The sequence below is a fragment of the Geospiza fortis genome, unplaced genomic scaffold (assembly GCF_000277835.1).
Source record: "Geospiza fortis unplaced genomic scaffold, GeoFor_1.0 scaffold408, whole genome shotgun sequence".
Taxonomy (NCBI): domain Eukaryota; kingdom Metazoa; phylum Chordata; class Aves; order Passeriformes; family Thraupidae; genus Geospiza; species Geospiza fortis.
In genome coordinates this window covers 2,679,623-2,697,544 of record NW_005054330.1, presented here as the reverse complement: position 1 = coordinate 2,697,544, position 17,922 = coordinate 2,679,623, and the positions used below count along the sequence as shown (strand labels likewise).

Here is a 17,922-nt window from a genome sequence, read left to right as displayed (position 1 = left end):
AAGCGACTGCATAGATGAATGACCTTGTGCAGCAGCTCTGAAGCATGTTATTCAGGCCATGGACAGGTATTGTTTCCAGATTTCAATGGCGATACAAGATCCAGACAGGTCTGCAAGAAACTCTGGTCTCAATTGGTTGTAAATTTCCTGAACAGCATTTTCCAGTCATGGAAGAAATTGAACTGTTATCACCCACCTGACAGGATTTTCCTGCTCCTCTTTTGTCCAAGTCTCTGTAATGCCCCAGCCCTGCAAAGAGCAGCTGGCAGATCTGTGAGAGCCAGCTGGGTTTGGGGTACATTGGTACATTTATTTGGTGCATTGGTACCTTTGGTACATTGGTACCTTTGGTACATTGGTAGATTTGGTATGTTGGTACATTGGTACATTTATTTGGTACATTGGTACATTTGGTGCATTGGTACATTTATTTGGTGCATTGGTACATTTATTTGGTACATTGGTACCTTTGGTACATTGGTAGATTTGGTATGTTGGTGCATTGGTACATTTATTTGGTACATTGGTACATTTGGTGCATTGGTACATTTATTTGGTGCATTGGTACATTTATTTGGTACATTGGTACCTTTGGTACATTGGTAGATTTGGTATGTTGGTGCATTGGTACATTTATTTGGTACATTGGTACATTTGGTGCATTGGTACATTTATTTGGTGCATTGGTACATTTGCCCTGCCAGGCACTTGGCTGGTGGGGGCAGTGTCAGACCTCACCTGCAGTGGATGGTCCATCCTGTCCTTCCAGGGCTGGTCATGCAATATCCCTGGCAGGGCCAGCTGGGCTCTCACTGCTGCTTCTTGGAAGAATGGCACGTGTGGTGGAGGGATGAGATCCTCCAGTGAGATATTCCCTGGCAGTGCCACTCCCCAGGCAGCCCTGTGGCTGCACCAGGACACCCAGCCTGCCCAGGATCATCCTCAGACACCTGGGCTGGCTCTGCTGGTGTTCCTGCTTTTCTTCTTTTGCCCTGCATCTTTGAAAGCACATCCTGTTACCCTGTTCTCTGCTAATCCACCGAGGACATGATCACAGAGTTCAGAGCTCACACTCAATGCTTCTTATGCATACTGGCTCATTGTTAATTTAAGTGGGACATACTTTAATCTAATAGATGCTGTCTTTTAGTGAGGTAATTGCTCCAGTGGCTGTAAAGGGATGGTATCTTGTGAAGTTTAATTTCTTTCTACTGAGCTCATGTGGAAAAGGAATATCTAAATAATCAAATTAACTTTTCAACAAGGGTAATATAGACTTCCTTTTCACTGAAGTCACCACCTCCCTCCTTATATCATAATATGTCTTGTTTCTCTCTCTCATCACCATATACTTAAAATGAGCTGCCTTGTTTCCCCTACCCCATTATCTCGGAATTCAAACACTGAATGTGTACTAGAAGTTCTGTGGTTGGGGAATACAGTGAGCAAGTGTACAAATCCTTGAGTGCCAGTAGCTGGGGTCACCCCGAGTGTGTCTGAGTTAGGCTGTTGATAATTTAAACTTGTTTTTAAAAGCAACTCTTTTTAGAGTAGCAGCAGCCCACCTTAGCTTTCCACATTGCTGGATTCTCGTGTGTATTGACAAGGATGAAGACAATAGAGAAACAGGAGAACATCCTTCAGCCAGGGAGGAGCTATCCTGTGCCTTTTTTCCAGCTTGGGATCTGGCAAATGCAATTCCATCTATCCAACAAAAACCTGTGTTACTGATTGCTGAGAGGTCTGGAAGGTCATGAGGGTCACTGGTGGTGACCAAATAAACCATGTTCTTCATTACTCAGGGAAATGGGACTCTGGAAGACTCAGGATGAGGGACTGTCCTTTTCAGCACCGCTGTGCTAGTTAGTGTGACATTCATTTCATAGTTCTGATGTTTACAAATTGGAAGCACAGGTTTGCATTCCACATGGTGTTTTCAAAAATGCTCAGAAAAACTCGGCTTGTGTAGAGTTGTGTGTCCCTTTCAGACATTGTGAGGTATTTTCTGCCCTCCCTGGACACTGGCCTGGGCAGCTGGACTGTCATTATTGCTGAAGTGGTGCACAGGGGAGCACAGACAGGGCAGTGCACTGAGAACTCTGCTGTGTTATGAACTATTGGTTCATGCAGCATCTTTTGAAGATAATTCTCTGATTTCCCATTTAGCAAGGTTTCCATGGCTTGATGACTCGCTTGTGTGACCTTTGGAATGGGCTGGAAGTCACTCAGCTGCTGCAGGGATGCCTGTGGCCAGCGCTATGCAGACAGGACTGCACAGGAATGTTACTGAGCTCCTTCTTTTGCTAACCAAGGGGATTTAAAACTTCCAGCGTGACAGGGCAACTAGTGTCTCTCCTGCTGTGGTTGTTTTGCAGTTACTCCTTATTGCCCTTCTCTTCTGTCATGACCCAAACACCACCCATACACTCAGCTCTCTGACTGGCTTCTGGAAAAAGCAGAGTTCATTTCCAGCTGCCCAGCATGGTATTAATAAAAGGTTGATGCACGTCTGAGAAGCCCTGGATTACACTTGTCCTCGCCCCTTCCAGCTTGTGTGGCATTTTAGGCTTTGCAAAGTCCAGGATTGAAAAAGCAAACAAAAGGTGTTAGACTCTGGATTTGTGTGCTCACTCCACGTGCCTGCACCCACAATCTGCTCTGATTTGCCCAAGCACTGGCAATTGGCTCCTTTCCTGAGGCACCAGAGCATTCTCTGCTGCTTGGAGTGATGATGCTCACAGCCCATTAGACACTTGAAGTGCCATGAAGACCTACTGCCTCACTTTGCTGTGAGCATCATCCTTCTCCTCATACAGAAACGTTCCTGTGTGCTCTGAAATGCAGCCTGGCTGTACCCAGATCAGTGTGCAGTGCAAACCAAGAGCTGGGCATTTCAAGGGCTGCTGCACTATTACAGCATATTCCTTTACATGTACATCAAAACCTCTGTCCTGGGCCTTCCTGTATGTCAGTAAGTGCAAAGTGACTCTGAGTAGGGCCTGAACTCCCTGCAGGACAGTGCACATTTCAAGCAGTGTGTAGAGCAGGATTTTGCTGGGTTGCTGTGTACTTGCAGGTGAGCCCAGCCCCTCCCTGCCCAAGCCCTGCTCTGAGCAGTGTGAGAGCAGCTCCTGGCAGTAGCCAATGGTTTGGCTATAACTGGGGTGCCTCTTTCAGCTTCCTGGGCTCACAGAGTGTGGAGAGAGCATCTCTGCAAGGCCTGAGCACTGAGCCCAGCCCGGGCCTGGCCTATCTGCTGGCTGTGCACACCGTGTGAAGTCACCGTGTGTCACACAGCACCTGCTGCCCACCAACTGCAGGGTCAGCCTGTGCCTGGACAATAGATCTGGGGTGGCTGGGCAGCTTCTGAACATGAGGGTGATGGGTGGGTTTGCACCTGTGGTGGCCTCACTCAGATTGGGTTGTTGGTATTCATGTTCCTTCTCTGTGTTTCTCCCACATTAGTTCACATGACAATACTGGCTTTTCTCAGATATTTGGAGACTGTTGAAAAAGGGAGGAAGGGAACATGATCCAGAGCTTTCAAGCAGCTTTGTGAAAAGGGCAGATTGTGTTTTACTTTGGGGGTGATGTATAACCTGGATAAGATTTTTCACCAAGGACCATTACATCTCAAGCTGGCTTTTTAATTGATTTAGCTCCTCTGATCTGTAAGTTGCCACACATGAACCACTAGCCTTTGGATGGAGTCCAGAGTGTAATGGAAAGTTCACTGAAACCCCATCAGCTCTTGTTAAACCTGAGTGAATTCCAGCCCAGCGCATTTCTTGTGAATAATTAAACACAGTTAAGCAGGTGATGGATTTGAACCTCTATCTCTAGTGTTCATCTGTATTTCAGTGAGCAAAGGACTCATGAAATTAATGAGGTTTTTGGTGGTGAGATTTGGGGTGATTTTTTGCCTCTTCTGCTGGATAATTGCACCTGAAGAATCAGGGTAGATGTTTTGGTAGGTCCTATTTATCACCAGCGTGAGCTGTTCTATGTAGCAGTCAGCTCTCATAATTTACTGCTTTTCAGTAATAAATTTTCCAGTATTTACTTGTCCTTTTCCCATTTTTTGGTAACATTTGGATTTGTTATCCTTTACTTTGATATCACTTTCTGTCAGTACAACTGCCATACTCACATAGTGCTATGGCAACGATGTATTATCTGCAGTCTTGCCAATGAGTAAGATATGGTGCAGAAATTAGTTCACTTATCAAAATCTGATGTGCAGAGCTGAGCAAAGAACCTGGCAGTCCAGAACCTCCTGCTGTTTTCACAAGACCTGCTGTTTGGTTTCACATTGGTTATGACAGTCACATAAATTCTCTTCTGACTGTTTCCAGTGATGCCTTGTTAAACCTACAGATGTCTCAGCACCTTGGAAAATATTTTTAGATGTACAATAATCTTCATGCTGTCTTTGATAGTGACAAAAAATGGAAAATGAGCAATTTTTTTTTCTTCTGTTCCTATTCCAGAAAGGTACTTTTCTGTAATTTCAGGGTAGGAAAAAGCATATAAATAGAAAAATCTCACCCAGACTGGGAAATGTGAGAAATGTTTTAGATTAACACTGCTAAAGACTGAGAGAGCTCTGCCCTTCTCTGCTCTGTGGTGCAGACTGGGCCATGCACAGCCTTCAGGATGTGTCTTGCACCTTCTCTGTTCCACATACAAACTGTTGGAATGGTCTTTAAGGTACAGTGTTTACATCCAACTCCAAATCCTTCTCCAGCGTGGGTGTTAAAATCAGACAGTTGATAGCCCTTTCATTTTTGTTCCAGCTGGTGCAGTGCTGCTTGAGGAGGACTTTTACCTCTGTGGACCTGCCTCTGCTCTGGTGTGTCCTCTCAGCCTTCCTGACTGTTTTGCCTTACAGGGTAGGGCAGTTTTTGGACAGCCCAGGATGCTGGTTCCAGCTCCTAGGGTTGATATTAGAAATGTTAAGTCTTTGGTTAGATGGTTGGAATTGTTTATATGGATTTTACAGTGCAAACATGTTCTTAACAGTCAGGGTTTGGCTAGAAACTCTTGGAAAGGAGTCAGAGACAGGCTTCTACAGTCTGTGGGCATTGTTTGAAAGTTTCCAGTGAAATTAGTACTCGTTCTTAGTCAAATTATGTTTGCTTGTTGACCCCTCTTATCTAATTAGTCCCTACTTTACTGAACTGCTTCTACTTGCACGCACTGAATCAGCTATTCCACATTACTCTTTTACCACTGTAATGGCAGAAGTACATTTGAGCTAAGAGATGCTTTCTTTTCCATGTTGTAAACCCATGCCTTGTGATTTGTGGAGAAATAAATCGTTTTGTTGTGCATCAGCCATCTCTTTGAGGCTGAGGGGAAGGATCTCAGATCAAATATTAGCTGAGCAGCCAATTAGACAATCCTTGAGTCTTCTTGTTAGGTGTGGATAGTCGTCCAAACTTGGATGCCCATCTCTTGAAGTTCCCACATCTCTGTGCACTGCACAAGCAGCTTCTGCAAAGGGCAGGACCTCCTGCCCCATGTCCTGCTCCTTGTCTCTGGCCTCCACACGTGCTCACGTGTGCTTGTGGTGCTGCAGGCAGGTGTAAAATGAACCAGCCTTGTTTGCTGGGTAAATCACAGACCCATCCTCACACCATGCCCTCTTCAGGGGAGGCTGCTGGGTGCCCAGAGCTGCCTCCAGGGACACAAACACCACAGCCACCAGCCTGGCCCTAACAGACATGCTTTAAGACTTTCAGACTCTCTTACCTGCAGTGGGGAAGGTGATCTGGCAGGGGTTTGGTCTCATTTGCAGAATATGCAACTGGGGTGGCTGGGGGCAGTAGGTGACTTTTGGTGGCTTGTGGGCCAATGTCAGAGCCAAGACTAGAACCTGGTTCTTGAAATCCCAGGCTCCATTCTCTGTGGCCTACTGTCTCTCTAGCAATATTTTAATGAAAAATGCAAAATATTAATTTAGAGCAGGATTCAAGAAAAATGTCCTATTCAATTACTTAATCATAGGTGAACTATAATTGTAAGACACAAACATGTCTTGCTACAAAGCACCAGGCAAAAAAGCAGAAAGGATTATTTGTTGTTTAATTTAGCAGAGGAAGGCAGCTGATCATGCTAAGTCTGTCTGACACCCAGCAAGTTGTGTGATCCTATTTGTTAATCTTTTTAACTTTCCGTTTTATTAGGATAGGGTTTCAAGAGCAAATAGGATAAATGAGATTAAATCTGTCGCCCTGAATTACTCTCCACTGAGTTATGAACAGAATCACTGTGTGTCAGAGAAGTATAATTATGAAGGAAATGCTGCCTGTGTAATTGTGTGCTTTGTTTGGGAAAATCTGAGATCTGTAATTATCCCCAGCGTGCCATGGTGGAGTGTGCTGGCTCTCAACCTCTGCAGTAAACAAAGAAAGGGAAGTTTCTCTCTGGAGCAGTCCTTGAGCAGTATGGCTGGTACCTGCAACGTTACCCTGCAGGTCTTCTGCTTCAAGGGAGGGATCCAAATTAACTTGGAATAGGACACACATTGTACATTTACTTTTTCTCAGAGAAAAATCTGGTGGTGCTCCATTAGGGGATTATACACTGGTCCTGGCTCTGTGTAATTCATGTAGCTCTATAAAACTTGTGGTATCTTTCTTGATTCATAATTCTACTCTGAGATGAGTTAAAGACACAAAACTGTAGCCTCTTGAAATTTTGGGTTCACCAGCCAAAGAAAGCTTTAAATCCTATGTGCTGTTTGTCTGATTCGCAACAACTTCTGTTAGGAAAAAGGAAAGGAAAAGTTCAGCTATAATTATTCCTATATAATAAGCATAATTGCTGCTGGAAGTAGATCTCCTGGAGACAGAATATGCACAAAGTAAAAAGAAACTTGCTACAGGTCCTGCTTCAACACTTCTGCAGCTTCTTGAGGCAGAGGGGCAGAAGCCAGGCCTTCACATGATGGATTAGTGATATAACAACCTGCTAGGCTCAGATTAGAATTTCTGTTGTTTTGCCAAAAATCATATGTGCATTAGTGAAGGGCAGTGTGGCTGCATCATTTTGGTGAATCCAATTGGAATTATTTTTTTTCAGACCTCTTTACAGTTATGAGCCAGGACTTGATCTCCACGTCTGTTTTTATTGGCCAGTTAAGTTTACAAATGAGGCCCCTTTTGTCCCATCTAATTTTATGTAATCTGTGATGCTGCATAACAATTCTGGGAAGAAGAAATGGAAGGATTGTGAGCTGACCTTGTGGCTAGTATGTACAGTGACTCACTCTATTCTTTATTTCAACTTCCGTGAAGTCTTTTCAGATACACTGTTTACCCATGAAATGTGCTGTGCAGTTTATCTTATGGCTAAAATGCTTCCTAATATTTTGATATATTTGTTGGGAACATGACAAAATAAATCACAAATGAGAATGTTAAAAAATGCTTACATTAATCATCTGAGACAGTTTCTCTCATTATAATCTCGTTCAGAGTAACTGGTTATCTGTAAGAAAGGGTTTCCTATCCCTTGATTTGCCAACCTACGTGACTTTACTGCCAAGGACATCTCTCCTCCATGCTTGACAAGCAATGGGTAACTTCATAATCTTTCTCTGTGTAGGCAATTTCTTCATGGGAAGAAATTAAGTCAGTCATGCCCATTACTGAATCTAATTTTACTATAATTTAGAGGGAAGAACTCTTCCCTGAGTAGAATTGATTTTATAACCGCTTACTTCAGGACTTATTTTGCTTTCCTCCAGAGGATGTGGCAGAAACTGTTGTTAGTGGCAGGCCTGCAGTTTGCTTGGCAAGGTCACTGCAGCAGCACCTTTCCTGGCAAGTGAGAAACTTGTGCCTTGCTTTGGTTTTCGGTCATCAGCTGCTGCTCTGAGGCAAACTGAGCAAGGCAGCAAGTCAGTATGAGCTCACTACTTGTTGAAATTCCACCTTTTGGGAAACATAAGGTTCCTAAGGTAGGTACCTCCTGGAGTCAAGCTGTATTTGGCTGGGTTTTTTTCCTTCTCCCTTAGTCAGCCTGGAGGTTTGGCCCTGGCCACAGAGGTGTCTTGCTCTTGGCTTTACAGTTCATTCACCCTGGGTAGGACTTGTGCATCTTCTCCTCACTCCAGGCTAGGCTGAGTGAAACATACACAAGGAAAGGTCCTTTTAAAAGCAGTTTGCAGCAGTGCAGTGGTAAAAGCCCAGCTGTGAAGAGGTGGGGAGTGCAAAACAATCTCTTTTTGCCTGCCCACAAAGAAACAGGAGAAGAAAACGTGGTGACTTCCTAACACTGGTCACAAGAGCACGTTTGACAGTGTCCCTTCAAGGTCACTAACACCATTTTCAGCTGTTCAAAACAGCCTCTTGGTAGCAAACCCAGTGCAAATTCGTGGAAGAGGGCTGCTTGCTTGTTGTTTTCTCCTGTTTGCTCAGGCTTCAGCCTGGCAGACAATCAGACACAAGTGGAGATGTAATGCAGGCAAAATACCAGAATACATGGGCCAGAGTGTTCTTTATGCTAATGGCAGCAGGCATTGCTGAATGTCTGCCTGCTCAGCAGCCTTGGAGGAGTCCTTGGCTGTCAAGACAAGTGGAAATCTAAGGAACAACTCAGTGAGGGGTCTTTTTTTCAATTACATACTTTGACCCACATTCTTCCTTACTTATATTTGCAAGTATCATGAGATTGATCAGATTTTTCTCCTCAGTGGCCCTGTAACACCAAACCTCCTCCTGCAGACTGGAGAAATGCATTTGGTGGTGTGTTCAGAGGTTTTGAATGGCTGAGTGAATGCACACTGCTTTTTATTTGGTGAAGCTGCCTGTAAGGCAGGCTCTTTTCTGCCTCATCATGCCCTTCTCTGCTGGTGGGAACTGTTTTTTGCAGTTTGAACCATTTTCCTCTAATTAATAGGCATTTCCCCATCCTCTTTCCAAAGTCTCCTACTTCTTCTGCTTTACCCTTTATCTTCAGTTCCTCTCAGTTACACTCACTGGGTAAGCAACAAATCTTTCTGGTGCTTCTGAACATTGTTCACATGGCATATGCCATCTACTTTCTTTTTGATACTTCATTTTCTGCTGACATCTGCAAAGCCTGGTCTGACAAAACTTTTCCCCAAGGAGAGGTTTTGTAGTGTTGGTTCTGAGTGTTAAAAACCATGGAAGCTTAGTGAAAAGCAAATGTGATTCTCTTTGCCCCTGCTTTGGGGATCAATGGTTTGAATCCTATTGTGCTTTACACCAGGGAAAATTGAAAGTAACCCCAGCTGCAACAAGGCAGCAGAGAAGGTAAAAGAATTGCAACAATGAGCTGAAGCTGCTACGCAGAGCTGCAAAACGCCAGGTTGCGGATGAGGCAATAGGGTGGCAAAGCCCTGTGAGCCCTGTGAACAATCAGGGCTTTCTGTGCTCTGGAACAAAGCAGCTTTACAGAGGGTGCTGCAGTGATCACTGAAACTGGCTCCCTGGAAATTTCTGTTACATTGCACATTCAGCCTTGCTGCATGGCTGGGGTGGCCCAGAGTACTTCTCTGTGTGATGGTAGTGAGGGGGAAGAATCCATGAGTTACAGCTGAAAGAGCCTTACCCATAACTCTTCTTCTCCACAGGTGCCCCTGGTTGACAAAAGCCATCTCCCCAGCCATCCCAGTGTACAATGGACTCGTTTTCTTGTTTGTGCTGGCAAACTTCAGCATGGCAACTTTCATGGACCCTGGAGTTTTCCCACGAGGTAACAGAAATGGGACTGTTGCAGGGCTGGGGGGAGGGGGGACATGGAAAATCCAAGCCAAAGGAGGTGCCAGGTATCCAAACACACAAGTTGCTGATTGATCTTGTAGACTTTATTTATTTATTTACTATACATGACTGTCATTAGGGCTGGGATGGCAGTGAAATGCTGGGCACCCTCCAGCTCCTTTCTGAGCTCCTGGGTGTCCTCACACTTGCTCAGACTGGCACTCGAGGGCACAGGGTTGTGTAGAATGGTTCTCCTTGGATAGCTCTCCTGAGTGATGTGATTTTGATTGCTATCCCCTGTGTCATGCTGGCACACTGGATTTAAGTCACTGTCTTCACAAGAGGTAGCAGAGCATGGCAGAGGAGAGAGGCTAAACTTCCTGCAAGTTTCATCAAAGCAGCCCTTCCAGAATACCTTAAAGAAATGCAGAAGCATTGAACGCTAGAACAGATAATGATTAAGGCTTGCCTTAGAGTGTCTAAAAATGTATACATTTAGAAAGATATTCCTGCTTAAATTAGTACTGATTCACAGCTGATTAAATAGGATAGAGATCACTCAGCTTTTGTAATGGGAACCACAGTGCAGCTATCTCTTTTAACATATCCTAATGAGAGAATTATCACCTCATTTTATCTGTCTTCCAATAAATATTCACATGCAGTTTGCAGCGGAGACTGCTCTAGGCAGTCTGTCTAAACCATTGGATCTGTGCTGTCTGCAAGCTGTGCTTCTTCACCTCTGTTCACCAAGTTCAGTGGCTGTTTTGAATTGCTACCTGACAAGAGCAAGGTACCAGTCGTGCTGGTTTCCCTGAATAGCAAGGCCAGGTTTCTCCAGGTAGCATGGTCTAATAATGAGCATCTCTCTGCCATTCCTCTCAGCTGAAGCCTCTGAACCCCTGATTAAGTTTTGCAGCACTCCAGTCAAGGAAATTATTGTGTCTAAAGGCAACCTATGGCAGAGGCAAGATTCAATCACTTGTGTAAGATCAACTGATACACTATATAGGTACTTAAATCTGCGAATACTAGTGACTTTCAAAAGAACTTATACAGGTGGAATTTTAAGGAGTTTCCTGGACTTGTTAGTTTCTTTATCTCAGCAGAGATAGCAGTGGTTAATTAAACATTAAACATTAAATATTATCAGTCGGAGAATCCAGTGTGTTTGTGCAGGGCAGTTCCCTCAGAGCAGGGCTGGACATCACCAGGCCCTGGGAGTGATCAGTCCTGAGTGTATTGTCAGTTCATACCTTCCTCTGGGCTTCTCTAAATTCCTTTTGCAAACAAGTTCTTCATTTTGGACTTTGCATTTAAGGAAGAAACATAGGGGGAGATTGAACAGAAACTTTCTCATCACCTTCCCTCCCATCCCATCTCCCTTTACACAAGGGAGTCAGGAGCAAAGCAGGAAGAGGAGGAGTTCCTAAAATTCACCCCTCTACTGTCTCTCACTTCATTTGTGGCCTTGGCCTTGCATCTCTGTGCCTGTGCCTTGTCAGGAAGATGCTGGGAGCAAGGGGAGAGAAAAGACATGGCATTCGTCCTGGGAGAAGGTAATGGGGTGGGAGTTCAGATGTGTGAAGGAAGCAAACTGATAAGGGAAAAGATGGAAAAGGCTATAAATACCAGTGCTGGGAGGAAAGAGGAGCAGATGTTATTTCAGATCACAAGTGTGCATGTGAAAAAAAGCTTATCACCACCCCACGCCGCCCGCAGAACTGCCAGCGCAAGGAGTTCAGGAATTGTAGGAGGGACTTACAATGAATACACAATCACTCTATTTGCTTTCTGCTGTTGAAATTAGGTTCATTCTTCTTGGTTTTCAAGCTTCTTAGCACATTTCTGATAGTTAGGAATTTACTTCAAAACCAGAACAACAAATAAGTAGTACAAAAGCTGAGACTCTAATGAAATCACACAATTCCTTAAGGAAGGCATCAAGAATCTGTTAGAAAAATATGAGACTTGGCTGCTCCATGTCAGTGGATCAGTGTATGAGAATCTGTGTAGTAAGACACATTGCTTTGTCAATGTATTCTTCTGCTCAGGTCTCTGGAAACTGGAAATAAGCACATTTCTAGCTATATTATATGAGCTTGCAGGTCTGGAAGATAGAACTTGGCCTGTGGGGGGAAATGATAAAAGTTGGGCTGCAGAAACCCAGCTTGTTGAAGAGGAGCTTAATCAAACTCACAGCTCTGTTACTCATTTTTAAAATTTTTTTTTCATTTGTTGGCTCTCTGAATCTTTCTGGTATGAATCAGTATTGGCTCTGCGTGAGTGAATTTCTGGTAATACATCAGAATGAATGAGTAGGAAAGGAAGTATCAAGTAACTGAAATTGGGGCTGCCTTGAAAAATCTGATTTACAGTCTAGGCTGAGACTGGCAATGTTTTTTGCTGGCTAATTATACCAACTACAATCGGCTTTCAGTATTTTTGATGTGGATGTGTTTTGTACAAACTCGGTGTTTGAATTCTGCAAAAGGAACATGTTTAAATGCATGTAAGTATATATAATGTACAGACTTTTTGTCAGCATAGTCAGATTTTTTTATAAGAGCTTAAATGATTTGACTGTTCCGGTGTCTTGTTTTCATCTGCCCACATGTATTACACAGCCTGGGCAGGTTTATAATGGTATTGGAGAACCTAAAGACTGTATTTATAGAAGTGCCTAAGGGATTTAGAGTCTGGCTCTCCCTAAGAGTCCCACTGACTAGTTAGGAAGGAAAATTATAGGGAATGGTGCCAGTACAGCACTCTACTTCCACACACAAACGTTAATCCAGAGAATACTCTTGCAGATAAATACTGCAGCTGAGCCAGATCCCAAGCTCATCTAGGTGAAGGGAGAAATTCCCTCTGAAGTCAATGGAAATTGGATCATGATAACACATCTAGAGAAGATTTAATATAGAACTGCATGACAGTAATTGATGCTCCTCTGGGACAACATTATCAAATTCCACCTAATTTAGAGCCAGTCAACCAATGCCAGCTGCACTATAATGTTTAACCAGGTGTTAAATAGATGTGAACTTCTTAGATTTTCTGTCAGGAGGAAACAAATAAAGATCACAGGAATCTAGAACAATATTTTTTCTTCCCAGTATATATTTGTCTGTTATAGACTGGGGGTGTTTTTTGCGCATTTATTTTTAAATGGACTCTTGTCTTAAACAGGGCAGAGGTGCTAAACCATCACATAGCATAACAGAGTAAGGGCACTGTGCAGTGTCACTGTGTCCCAGGCACTGACAGGATTAGCTCTTTTCTCCTTGCCCTGTGCTACCTGCCCTAACTCTGAGTTTTGCGTTGAGCAGCGGACGAGGATGAGGATAAGGACGACGACTTCCGCGCACCGCTGTACAAGAACGTGGAGATCAAAGGAATCCAAGTACGGATGAAGTGGTGCGCCACCTGCCACTTCTACCGCCCGCCCCGCTGCTCCCACTGCAGCGTCTGCGACAACTGCGTGGAGGTAACGCTGCTGGGCTGCCCCTGCTGCTGGGAACGGGCTGCTGGGCTGCCCCACCGGGCTCTGGGCTTGCCCCTGCTCTGGGAATGGGCTGGTGGGCTGCCCCACCGGGCTCTGGGCTTGCCCCTGCTCTGGGAATGGGCTGGTGGGCTGCCCCAGAGTTCCAGTTCTGGGGAGTTCACAGCTGGACTCCTGCCGCCGGCCGGGGGTCTGTGTACAAATCACAAACAGGACAGGACTGCTGAGAAACGTGCCTTGAGCTGTTTTATTTTCTAGCATCGGTCTCATTACATGGTTATGACAATGGGAAGATGCCATCAACTCATATTCTAGGCAGCAGACTAAGAACTTAATGTTACGACTTGCTTTATAAGTTTTTTGACTAATTACACAAAGCAAAAGCATATTGGGGAGTTCTGAGGAGTTTGCAGTTGGACTTGCACTGAGCAATGCCATTTGAAGCATAGCCCTCAGTTATGTGTGTTACAAATGCAATGATGCTTGTTGTCAGCCCTGTCACCAGTGTTGATCAAAATAGAAATTTATAATTCTGGCTGCATCTTCCTTGAGGTAGCTAAGGGATTGTGAATGTAAAAAAGGAGTGAATGGGAGAGTTGGTGCTGAGTTCAAGAGAGCAAGAAATTCAGGGTGAGCCATTTGAACTTGTCATGTGTGAGCTTAAGGTTCTTCATTTAATTTGGTGCAAACTGGTGCCAGCATTAGTGGACAAGCAGAGAAGCCACAATGATGTGTGAGTTCAGGAGAGCAAAACTCAGAGTTCAGCAAATGGTTCTCCAGTCAATAGAAGGAGCCCATGTGTTTGTCAACACCCCAGCTCAGAGCATGAGCTCATTCATGTTTCTAATGTTGATTGCTGTGAATTAGGGGACTTTCTTGATTCTTGTTACCCTTAGGGTCCTGGTGAGTCACACAGGATTTTTAAAAAATAACCCTAAACAGTAAGATGTGCTTTTGGGCTGTAAGCATCTCCCAGACATGTAGGTACAGAGCACTGTATTCACAGCAGTGTATTGCCAGGGGACTTTTTATTGCTGAGCTAAAAATTCTACTTCTAAAGGACCATTTCTGCTGCAAGGTCTATTTTTTTTCAATAGAAAGATGAAATCTTAATATGTCTAAAATATATTCAGCTCTGCCATTAAAATGAAAGGAATTACTAATCAGAAGGGGAAAAATACCAGAGTCAGCTGGAATGCTGTATACACTACCTTTGTCCTAATCCTCTTTGCCATAAGCAAGGGAATAGTCCCAAAGAGAGCAGCAGCACAGTTGCAAGTGAGAGAAAGGCTGCCTGGATTTATCTTGTGTCAGTCATATATCTAAGTTATAATTATCTGGAAGCAGTGCTGTGCCTAGTAACCATTGATAAATAGGACAAGGCTGTCCTGGTTTGGAAGGCTTTAGAAGGATGTGGGATTTTAGAAGCCTGGGAGTGAGGAGCTGCTAAGGTCCCTGGGTAGAGTGAAGTAGCCACAGCTATTTGTAAGTTGTGACACACAGTTTGTTTAGACTGCTGTGAATTGTTGCACAGAGCTGGATTTTTGGTAGAAAACCTGAATCATACATTACCAGTTTTAAAACATAAATGTTTTCACTAATTCTAGGTTCTGAGGATTGTTTTGATGATGGTAAATTCTCAGTTGTCCCATGGAGTTTCTTTCTTCCACCTTCCCCGGTGGCTCAGCATAAAAATTCATTTTCAGGAAATCAAGTTTTCTCAGAAAAAGATTGCTCAAAACTCAGTGGTATAAACACTTGAAGTTTCATGCTGATGTAAGGCCTCCATGGGAGTCAGTTCTGCAGCAGAAATGAAAATGGGAGGGAATCCAAAAGGAACCTGCATAAAATAGCAGAAGGCAAGGTGACTCTGGCTTCTCCACAAGTTCTATTGATAGTCAGGTCAGTTGAATGTTCCCTACTATTCTGGTGCACAAGTAAAGAGCTCTGCTTGTAATTAAATTACTACTGCTGTGGAGGAATGTAGGCAAAAAGTATTAATGACTTCTGAATCAATAAATCATGGCCTTAAACATGTTTTATTGATTCTTGTGATGCTTATTTCCCACTCACCTGTCATATTCTAGAAGAGCTTTGAGACAGTAACAGGAGAGACTCTGCTGGCTTTCCATGTAGGATCCACTCAGGATTGTAGTTCACGTTTTCACGGTCAGTCTAGAATTTACAATAAAAATTATTTTCCCAAATATAAAACTTCTGAACCAATTTGATAAAAATGAATAAACAGTAAAAGCAAACAACACTTGCAGAAATAAAACTAATTAAAACTTAAAGCATGCTGTTACCAGAGGGACCCAAAATGAATCTGTGACAAAAGTAGTCAGATTTTTGTTTTCTTAATTGGAATGTTTGCAGTGAGTACGTACATAGTTTCATAATCCATAGGTATTTTGGGCTGCATACAGCCAGATTTGCATAACAGACAGATGTTATGTCAGCATTTCAGATATAGCCTGAAATGATCTTAATATTTAAGTTACCACTGTCATTTTCTAATGTGCTTTGAGAAAGCTCTAATCCATTTTTTTTGTATTTTGTAAATTTTTGGTAAATGCATTATGCAAAAGTTAGAAATACAAAACCCCCTGTGTCATCATTGAGCAGTGCTTAAAAATAGCATTGCCACAAAGTGAAGAATAAACAGTTCATTTGTCAGTGCAATGAATGTGTAATATCTGCTCTGAAGAACACAGAGGTAAGAAGGGTTTATTTCTTGCACCTGATCTTGTCTTCACATCAGGAATAATCCCATTGGAGACAGTGGATTTACATGCTTACAAGACTGTGTAAAGGCACTTGGAGGGTGTCTGTGGCTTGCCCTCATTATTAAATCTCGTGTTAAAAGGGATCTGACTTTGTAAGGGACTTTGGATTTGTGACTGAGACAAATAGTTAGGTTTGGATTCATAACTTAATGAACCTGTGCATAACTTTGCCTCTGTCTGATCCTGCTGTTCTTTTTCTTTGTGACCTGCTTGGTAAAAAGGTACTTTTGTGTTCAAAATGGACTCATTGTTCAAAGTGGACTCATTCAGTGATGTATAAATACTGAAATGTGGGACAGGGCATTCTGCAGCACTATTGCATCTTCAAACCATTCTAGGCTATAATAACTTCATTGTAATTGACTCATGCTAAGGATGATAAAAATGAGGGCTTCTGCTGCTAGCAGATAAATAGCCTGTCCTTTATGTTTGATATATCCTCTCTTCAAAACCCTATAAACACTCAAGTACCTCTCCATTCACGGATAGAGAAAAAACTTGGTCCTAAAAAGTCTTATAAAAGATAGTCAAGCATTTTGTAAAGCTGCAGAACTAGTCTGATGTAATTTTACATGACAGGGGTTCAAATTCATCTCTGAGGCAATGTATTTTCTTTCACTGTTTGGATATTTTTCCCTATCTCTCCCTTTCTTTACAAGGATTTTGACCATCACTGCCCATGGGTCAACAATTGCATAGGACGGAGGAACTACCGCTATTTTTTTCTCTTCTTGCTGTCCTTAAGTACACACATGGTTGGAGTGTTCACCTTTGGGCTCATCTTCGTCCTGAACCACATGGAAAAGCTGGGAGCAGCTCACACTACCATTACGTATCCTTCCTGTTGGTCTTTCCAGACTCAAGGTGACTGAGGAGAATGGGCAAGAATGAATCTGAATATTTGTCCTCAGGGAGCTGGTGGAGCCTCTCCTGATCCCCCACTGCTCTCCCCCTGTAAATGCTCAGTGCAGGTTTTCCTCTGTTCCATTGTACCTGGGTGAGCATGGATTGCTCCAGAAACTGTAGGTGACCCTTTGTCTTTCTCAATCTTTGTCATGACAGCCCAGCAGAAGGATGAGCTGCCTCCCTGAATTTAACTTACAAGCAGGTGTAGCTCTCAGCTGCTGTTTGCTGAGTTTAGAACTCTGTTGCTGTGCTGCGGAGCAGAGGGTGCTCTGGAAGAAGCCCCCTGCATGCTGGTGTAACACATGAATTGCTGGCTCTGAGGGATGATACTGCTCTCAATGGGTCAGTGCAGAATATTCTTTACAAGGTAGAAAGGTAGAGCCAGAATCACTGAGTTCACTTTACTTTTTAGCCATCTCAAGGGGGAGGACCCAGACTAGGAGCAGATGGACTTAACCTTGAGATGAAATTTAGTTAGACCTTGCTAAAGGTGAGGAATACTCTGCACTCATGAGACCCCACCTGGAGTGCTGTACCAGCATCAGAAGGATGTGGAGCTGCTGGAGCAAGTCCAGAGGAGTCCCTCTGCTCTGGAGACAGACTGGGAGAGTTGATGCTGTTCAGCCTGGAGATGAGAAGGCTGTACGGAGACCTTAGAGCCCTTTCCAGTGCCTAAAGGGGCTCCAGGGGAGCTGAAGAGGGACTTTGGAAAAGGGTCTGGAGTGAAAAGATGGTGGGGAGCAGCTTCAAACCGAAAGAGGGCAAGTATAGATGAGATATTAGCATGAAATTCTTCACTATGAGGCCCTGTCACAGGTTGCCCAGAGAAGCTGTGGCTGCCCCTGGATCTCTGGAAGTGTCCAAGGCCAGGTTGGACAGGGCTTGCAGCAGACTGGGGTAATGAAATACGTCCTGACAACTGGGGAGTTGGAACTAGGTGATCTTTAAGGTCCCTTCCAACCCAAACCATTCTATGACACTGTGACACTCC

General features: G+C 43.7%; 1 protein-coding gene across 1 annotated transcript in view; it reads left to right on the top strand.

The window, feature by feature from the left end:
• Positions 1–17,922, top strand: part of ZDHHC8 (zinc finger DHHC-type containing 8) — a 109,903-nt gene that overhangs the window by 76,511 nt on the left and 15,470 nt on the right. Inside the window, exons 2-4 of the mRNA XM_031057521.1 lie at positions 9,605–9,726; positions 13,067–13,224; positions 16,685–16,857. Coding sequence (XP_030913381.1) covers positions 9,605–9,726; positions 13,067–13,224; positions 16,685–16,857 — 453 coding nt within the window. The remainder of the gene's footprint in view (positions 1–9,604; positions 9,727–13,066; positions 13,225–16,684; positions 16,858–17,922) is intronic.